At 42.3% G+C, this 9,368-nt stretch overlaps 1 protein-coding gene across 2 annotated transcripts in view; it reads right to left on the reverse strand.

Moving 5' to 3' along the window:
* The window catches only part of LOC126092532 (zinc finger SWIM domain-containing protein 8 homolog), a 503,186-nt gene extending 493,856 nt beyond the window's left edge, over nt 1-9,330 (reverse strand). For both annotated transcript variants that reach the window (XM_049908174.1, XM_049908164.1), the window contains exon 1: nt 8,858-9,330. In XM_049908174.1, the coding sequence (XP_049764131.1) occupies nt 8,858-9,032 (175 nt within the window). In that variant the 5' untranslated portion in view covers nt 9,033-9,330. The remainder of the gene's footprint in view (nt 1-8,857) is intronic.
* Nucleotides 9,331-9,368: the final 38 nt, after the last annotated feature.

Genomic DNA, 9,368 nt, shown 5'->3' on the forward strand with positions numbered 1-9,368 from the left:
CCAACGTGATCAAATTGTAAATTTTCACAATCAACACGTGTGGGCTGACGAGAATCCGCACGCAATTGTGCAATCACGTCATCAACACAGATTTTCTATGAACGTTTGGGCAGGCATTGTTGGTGATGTCTTGATTGGGCCCCTTGTTCTTCCACCTACGCTCAATGGAGCACGTTATCGTGATTTCATACGGGATACTCTACCTGTGCTGCTAGAACATGTGCCTTTACAAGTACGACACAACATGTGGTTCATGCACGTGGAGTTCCTGCACATTTCCGTCGAAGTGTTCCTACACTTCTCAACAACAGATTCGGTGATCGACGGATTGGTAGAGGCGGACCAATTCCATGGCCTCCACGCTCTCCTGACCTCAACCCTCTTGACTTTCATTTATGGGGGCATTTGAAAGCTCTTGTCTACGCAACCCCGGTACCAAATGTAGAGACTCTTCGTGCTCGTATTGTGGACGGCTGTGATACAATACGCCATTCTCCAGGGCTGCATTAGCGCATCAGGGATTCCATGCGACGGAGGGTGGATGCATGTATCCTCGCTAACGGAGGACATTTTGAACATTTCCTGTAACGAAGTGTTTGAAGTCACGCTGGTACGTTCTGTTGCTGTGTGTTTCCATTCCATGATTAATGTGATTTGAAGAAAAGTAATAAAATGAGCTCTAACATGGAAAGTAAGCGTTTCCGGACACATGTCCACATAACATATTTTCTTTCTTTGTGTATGAGGAATGTTTCCTGAAAGTTTGGCCGTACCTTTTTGTAACACCATGTATAACATCTACTGCCAGTGCTGTTACCTGACGTCTGTGAGTTGTTGACGTCGAACATAGGCGGAGGTCACATTAATGTGACAGAACTGTATATATTATGTAACACTGGTCACTGTATATTATATAACACTGCCCTCGAATAGAATGTTTGTTTAACCACCACAGTGCCTTACTGGGCACGATCTTATTAGAGGTCGTACACTCACCTTCCTCCGACCCTCGAAATGGCAAGCAGTTACATCGGATGGGATCTACAGTTCAACATGCACACCGAATCGCGGTGCAACTTGGCATTTTCGACATTAACAAATCACCGCCAGAGGTATGTGATAGGAAGAGTTTTAACCAAATCAAGACCTTTGTGTTGGTAGTCCAGCACTTACCGCCTGAGTCGTATTAAGCCCATACTGTCCACGAGTTCTATTAAACAGCTTATCATGAATGGAACGAAGCCGTTTTAACCCTCCGATGGTAACAGGTGTGGTGCTTCACCCCAGAGATAGTTTGTTTCTTCCAAATAAATCATCATCATTTCATCCCCATCGACGCGGCAAGTCGCCAAAGTGGTGTCAAATCGAAAGACTTGCACTCGGCGAAAGGGATACCATGCGAGAGGCCCTAGCCACACGACATTTACATTAGTTGGCAACAATGGTATTTTTTCTGGCAGGCTTGTGTATTCTTTCGTCATTGTTGTATAAATCAGTCACTGGTCTGTAGTGCTGCTGGTTAAGTTGCGTTCAGCTGCTACTTGAGATCTAATAGTTCTTGTTACCGTTTTCGTAGGTGAAATATATTTGCTAGATTTCATAAGCTTTTCGAGCATGGCATCTGTAAATTTGAATGATCGAAGATTTGAGGACTTTGTGAGAAGTGTTTTGGAGGCAGACGACGATTGCAGTGAAAGTGACTTATTTTCATACGAGGGAGATAATTTGGAAATACAAACTGAACATAGTTCTCAGTCTGATGCTACGACGTCAGAAGATGGTGATGACGAGGAGGTGGTATCATCAGCAAATACAATCAAGGGTAAGAATGGATTTTTGTGGTCTAAACTACCGCCTAAGAAGGATGAAACACAAAGTAGAAACATTGTAAAAATTCCTAGAGCAGTTTGAGGCGCCATGTCACGGATTGCGCGCCCCTCCCGCCAGAGGAAAGTTAGTTTAAGTAGTGTGTAAGTCTAGGGACCGATGACCTCAGCAGTTTAGTCCCTTAGGAATTCACACACATTTGAACAAGAATCGACGCATAGGACGACTGAAATGTGCCAGCGGCCCATAACGCAGGAACCTCATGCGCTGTCCTGTAGCACGTGATCCAGCAATTCTGGCAATGCTGTGGCGAAGAAATTGTAATGATGAGTGCCATTTAATGGCTTAGATAGGAGATATAAGCCCAATTAAACAGCCACCAACAACACTTGCCCAACATTCGCGTAGAACTGCGCTTGATGAGCGCGAATAAATGTGGCAAGAGGTTTAAACTGACACCAAATAGATGAATTGTGGATGAAGACCGGATCGCTATGTAGTAATCACCAACCACGCCAGTTTACTCACTCCAGGTGTATTGCACCATTAGTAAACATGCCACGTGGTAGGACAAGACGTACAAATAAATGTGAATGTGGAAGAGCTACTATAATTGAAGAATGAAATAAGCCCTCTGCCGGTGCAACAGGACCGTTACAACAACAAATAAGTCATTACGAGGTGTGGGAGAAAAGTATCGAGACAGATATTTTAATCTACCAAAACTACCATCATCCTCAAGAACATAATTTTTATTTTTCAAACAACATTATTGCCCAATTGAAATTAGTTCCCTTCGGCAGCTATACATCGGCGCAGTCGATGTTCCCAGTTTTGGTACCGGCGCTGAAAGGCTTCAACTGGTAGGGCCTTAAAATATTAGGTCACATTCTTTTGAATGTTCTCCAAAGTCCCAAAATGACGTCATTTTAGAACATTTATCAATACCGGGAAAAGAAAAAAGATGTCGCAAGAACTCGGATCAGCTGAATAGGGGAGCTGTAGCACAACACCTTTGAAGGTAAAAAATTCCATGATGGATGCGACTGTGTGACAGACACGGGACGTCGTAGCGATACAGCATCCACTTGCCTGCAATGTCACGCCTATGCTCACAAATTTATCAGGCTATCGGTTTCGGTTTATAATGGCCATCTTCACATTGTTTTATACAAGTCCTAATACACTGGTACAGTACCATAATGGCATCGTCAAATGCTACGCGTTTCTTCTACTGCCTTTCTACCCAGATGTGAGGTGTTTCGGCACAAACTTGGATGATCATGACAAGGAATGTTCCCCATAAGCCTGTATCAACTTGTGAAAGACCAAACTCGCGGTTTAACGCAAAACTTGATGATAACGCGTTGCTCTAAATTTCGCGTTCCACATTTGTAAAAGTTCGGAGTAGGTATTAAAATCCATGGAGAAGAAATAAAAACTTTGGAGGTTCGCCGACGACATTGTAATTCTGTCAGAGACAGCAAAGGACTTGGAAGAGCAGTTGAACGGAATGGACAGTGTCTTGAAAGAAGGATATAAGATGAACATCAACAAAAGCAAAACGAGGATAATGGAATGTAGTCGAATTAAGTCGGGTGATGCTGAGGGAATTAGATTAGGAAATGAGATAATTAAAGTAGTAAAGGAGTTTTGCTGTTTGGGGGGCAAAATAACTGATGATGGTCGAAGTAGAGAGGATATAAAATGTAGACTGGCAATGGCAAGGAAACCGTTTCTGAAGAAGAAAAATTTGTTAACAGAGTATAGATTTAAGTCTCAGGAAGTCGTTTCTGAAAGTATTTGTATGGAGTGTAGTCATGTATGGAAGTGAAACATGGACGATAAATAGTTTGGACAAGAAGAGAATAGAAGCTTTCGAAATGTGGTGCTACAGAAGAATGCTGAAGATTAGATGGGTAGATCACATAACTAATGAGGAGGTATTGAATAGGATTGGAGAGAAGAGACATTTGTGGCACAACTTGACTAGAAGGCATCAAGGGATCGCCAATTTGGTACTGGAGGGCAGCGTGAAGGGTAAAAATCGTAGAGGGAGACCAAGAGATGAATACACTAAGCAGATTCAGAAGGATGTAGGCTGCAGTAGGTACTGGGAGATGAAGGTTGCACAGGATAGAGTAGCATGGAGAGCTGCATCAAACCAGTCTCAGGACTGAAGGCCACAACAACAACATTTGTAAAAACACACACACACACACACACACACACACACACACACACCAGCCATGGCGCTCTCAACAATCACGTGGTGGCTGTGCGGTTTTGAAATTCGGACTAAGCATCTGCAATGCATGAACATCGAGGTCTATGCACAACGAAACAGCGTTGCCAGATAGCTCGCAGCGTTGTCAATCTCATTACTTTTATCACACATCTCTTACAACCGAAGACTGAATACGCTCCCTATCGGTTAACATAATGCTCAACGAAAATTATGACATCAGACAAGAATATTTGTTTTGGTGTCCCGTGCAACTTGCCATAGTTTGTCGCTTTGAACAGCTTTCACCCTGTATAGCAATTATACATACAAGTAGAATGGACAAAACTAGCCTGGAGTAACGCATGAAAAAAATTTATTATCTGGCTAGCAGAACACTATCTTTTCAATACGAAATTAAAAAGTAGAACGTGTCAGCAGACAACGGTATTTTGTCGACGATTTGTTTCATAAATAATGCGGTCCTACGAATCGAAACATTGAGCTCTTGATTAGCCTCGTGCTTCCTTTTACTTTCGCGTCAGTTCGGCGCTTAGAACTGAAAAACAGAAGTATGTGATTGTCGGCTGGAAACCATGTAGGGTATTTTGGCAAGACCTTCCTTTGCATGCATTGGCATCCTCTTCCTTCGTTAGCTGTGTGTTGTGACTAACTGCTGATTTTCGATTACTGCCATAATTGCATGTGGACTAAGCTACCAGACTTGCCTTAATTCCAGCCACTTTGTAACGTGTTACAATGACACTACCGCACACACAAGAAATAGATATTTATCAAGAAAACCTGAAACATTTTCTCTGTTTCGCTCGAAGGAGACAGTCATCACGAAATGGAGAAAGATTTTACTCACTGCCTCTCGGGCGTCACCGTGTCTCGTGACAAAGCTCCAGGTTTCTCTCTTCACCTAGTTCAAGGAGTTTAGTTAACTCACCAACACTTTCTTCTAAAAATTGTGTATATGGAAAATACCGAACCTGTCCGAATCCCACAGTAAACTGTATTTTGTGATCGCAGAAATAGTTGGATTGCCCGAAAAACGATCAGACGTATCACATCCAGAGGTATCATGTCTCCTCTCGTTTTTGAGTAACTTAATACCCGTCTTTGAGAAAATTACTACAACAGATCTTCGATGCAGTGTTGCGTTAACATGCAATCCTTGACGTATTATTTAATACAATCACGTCGTCAAGTGTATTAGCTTCCACACACTGCTTTCTTACTAACGCAGACAGAGAGCCTACAACTTTAGCAGACTTTTATCCGCAGTAAAGAAAATATAAAATGCAGGCTGGCAAAGCAAGAAACAGTGTCTGGAAAAGAGAAAATTATCAAATATAAGTTTAAGTGTTAGGAAGTATTTTCTGGATGTATTTGTCTGAAATAAAGCCTTGAACTGATATCAAACGAGGACGATCAACCGTTCTGACAAAGAGATTTGAAATTTGGTGGTACAGGAGAAGGCTGACAAACGGGTAGGTCGGATAAAGAATGAGGTAGTAATTCCAATAGGGAAGAAAAGAACTTGACGACACAACTTGACTAAAAGAAGAGATCTGTTGGTAAGACATCCTGAGGCATCAAGAAAATGCCAATTTGCTAATGCGGGCATTAAATATTTTAGTGGAAAACAATGGCTTTACTACAAGACAGAGCATGGAGAGCTGAATCAAATCAGTTTCCGTACTCAAGACCACAACAACAAATGAAAACACAGAACACATATAGCCTCGGTGACACATTAGTACTGAGCAACGTCGCAAATGTTGAACTTCTGAGCTTTTCCACTGACAGTAAATTAACATGGTGAGAGCGCACTATAGCAATGTTCGTCAAGCACCAACAGCCCACTATGCCTGATTTGACAGAAATGTGCTGCTACTACAGAAGACAGCAGTATCATTAATTCCCGCCAAAAAATGGCCTACTGTAATGCCATCTTTGCTGAATCAGGAGTTGTGGCCGTTTATAGCCAATGTGTGTTCAGTTGCTACATTTATGTCATGCTGAAAACTAAGGCATATAGAAAGAGAAATCAAATTCACCTTCTCAGCAGCCTGTATAAGGTCAATCTAAGCAGGCTAAGTTATCAACTGACCACGATGACCAAGCTACCCAATGGTGGCTGTAAAAATGTCTAGTGCACTATTAGAACGTATTCGTCCTCTACCGGCAGAACTTAAAACAACTGTTGAGCTTGCATTAGACTCCGTGGATGCATTCTTTTGTAGTGAGGGAACAGTGACTTCCTGACTCTGAACTCGGTGCAATAGCCTTTGCAACGACAGTGACATTGAACTTTCTGTTGTTATAACACCCCTAAAATTGTTGGGTTACAATGTGAAATCTTGGCTGCGGCAAACAGACTGATATGTAATGTAGTCCACGTTAGGTTGGAAGGTGATAATTTGGTTGTGATATGGCGAAGCCAACGAAGGTGAATAGGAAATACGGGTTATGGTAACTGATCTAGAGCGTAGCATCATATCTACGACCACGCCACATTTAATGACCTTTTCGTTACATACACTAAAACTGCACGGTAAATTCAGAAAACCTGTCTCTGATAAGGGGGGGGGGGGGGGGCGAGTGTCCGAAAAATATTTTGAGACATAATAATTACGTATATAGTATACAAACTACTCATGGAAAAAAGCGGTGTGTCCACTTTCCAACTTTTATTATATTATTGTAGATTACAGTAATCCTAACGCAGTCCAGTCAACACCAACGGGTCGCAGACAAAGCATTGTTATTAAATAGCTACATGATATACTGGATGGCGTACATCAGCTTTCATTCCGTACTACTGAATTAACGCTAACCACAAAATCGCAGAACGTTTGGAGACAACTTGGTACACATCTAATAAAGGAAAACACTGCATTCCTGTTATGCGACTCGCACGGTCGCAATGCATTCTTTTGTTCCTTGTGAACTTCAAGGGCTATAAATAGGAGACGTTCCGATGCACCGCAGTGGGGCAAGAGTCCGCTAATGTTTGACGAATGTGTGGGTGCACGCCGCGGGCAGTGTCCGCCGTTATACCGCCGGCCTTGGCGGTCAGCAACCGGCCGTCGCTCTGCAAGACACCTGTTCTGCTCGTCTGTGCGCCTGGGCGCATCCTGGAGCTGCCAACGACTGCACAGCTGACGTCGAACCCCTGCCGCAACTTCGCCCCGGAGGAAATCATTGTCAAGCCCATGTCCGACACCATCTCGTACCGAAGGGGGCTCGTTATCGACATACAGTAACGTTTGCTGGTAAGATCTTACGGCCACAACTTACGTGATGGGCAATTACGTTATCTCTCTCAACATACGACAAGCATTAGTCTTAAGTGCTTCTACGGATTCAAAAACTAAGTAGTCTGATCATAAACGCGTTTACCATCATACCTTCCGGCCAAAATTCTGTAGCTACCGATACTCTAAGTATGCTAAGCATTCGATTGGTAAATACTTGCAACTTCGGAAATCTGCATGATTGTTTGGATGGGTCTACTTTTATTCACATCGTACTGATCCTAACACGCGATTTCAGGTACTTTTGTTTTTATTGCTATAAGTGATACAGAGTATCATTTTTCTTTGTTTGGGTTAAACGTTACAAAGCAACAAGGGAGTAGTAATATTGAGGCTCACGAGTGTGCAACTTTTAACGTAAATATTGGAACTGGCAGTTTCTATGATGCTATCCTCAGTCACGTCAGTTGTGTGGACATACATTAAAGTATCGCTGTGTTAGCTATTGCCTCAATATTTTCTGCTACCTATGTTTTCTGCAAAATCCCTCATACTCAGCTACAAAAACCAGTACTGTATGCTAGGTTCGTTAACACAAAACAAACCAAATTACTTCAAATTTCGTCGCACTGTGTACTATAACACGGTCTCTTATTTAAGTACAGTAGAAAGTTTCAACGAACAAACATGTGTGGAGAGGACTAATGCAAACCTCTCAAATGCAAATAATAAAAACTTTTTTTTGTTTTTACATAGCCACAAATCCACACATCACATATCCATATATCTCATTAAAGCAATACAAATTAAACGCATTACGAGTTACTTTTCTTACGATTTTAAAATTTTTACTGAAATTCCATACAACATTCTATAGGTCTTACGACCCCATATCCTGTTATTTACGCTAGCTCCGAGCGCAGTCTATGCCATCAGTAATGGAGGCCCACAAGAACAAAGGAAACCAACGTAAAGAGTTTGCCGTTGCGGACAGGTTTTTCACCCCACTTGGTCGAACTCTTCACTTATTCAACATAAAAATCCTGCTTCAAGAGTTGTCAATACGCAAATCTAAATATTCTTCGAGCCCTGACTGTAGGTCGCTCCTGCAAGAAACAAAGCGCTTTACGGCAAAATATTACTTTCGAGATTGCTGCGCTGAAAATACTAAATCTTACACGAACACACTAATCTCCTACAGAAATTCATACAAATACTACACATTAATCAGCAATGTGGCAAATAAGCAATCATGAAATATATTAATTACCAGAACAGAGAAAAATTTTACCTCCAAACTATCATCTTTCCCCGGGTTACTGCCGTAGTACCCCCTTTACTGATGCGTAATATTACGTACTAAACACGAAGTAGTTTTCAACATGCGCAAAGCAGTTCCATATTATCTTGCATCGTGATCAAGACAACAATAAATTACGTGGAACCTTACAGCATGTAGACGAATGTAAAAATCTGCAGCAGTAACAAAAAAATCTGCAGCAGTAACAACAAACATTAACCCTCAAATTGTTTTTCTTACCTTCTGGTGTCCTCTTCAACAGTCCAAAAGTGCCAGATCCTAAAGTTGGTCTCTTCCATCCTCTCCAATTGTTGCACAAAGATTCGGGTTCACTGCTCCAACTGCACAGTGAATCCTCTTCGAACCTATCAGAATCCTCGAAAGAAAATCTATCCCCCTCTTCCCAGTCCAGCATCGTACGGGGGTCATCGACCCCCGACACAACTGGACTGCCAGCCAGCTTGGTGGCTGGTTTATTTCACAACAAAGATACAAAACCTGGCATCTACCTCCACTCCTCAGTAAGCTAATCACTCGCGGGGCTGTATTTAACTGATCACTGATAATTCATGTTCTACTTATAATGATAAAACGTAAACTGAAAACACAACAAAGCACACACGGCAATCGACTAACGCAAGTTCTTTCACCAGTTACACACAACAGCGCTCTAATCCACCCTCACCAACGCTCCCCTCGCAACCACTCCTTCCCAGCACTTCTGCACCAGCTCGGCCTACCCCCACCGACG

This window comes from Schistocerca cancellata, chromosome 1 (assembly GCF_023864275.1).
Source record: "Schistocerca cancellata isolate TAMUIC-IGC-003103 chromosome 1, iqSchCanc2.1, whole genome shotgun sequence".
Lineage (NCBI taxonomy): Eukaryota > Metazoa > Arthropoda > Insecta > Orthoptera > Acrididae > Schistocerca > Schistocerca cancellata.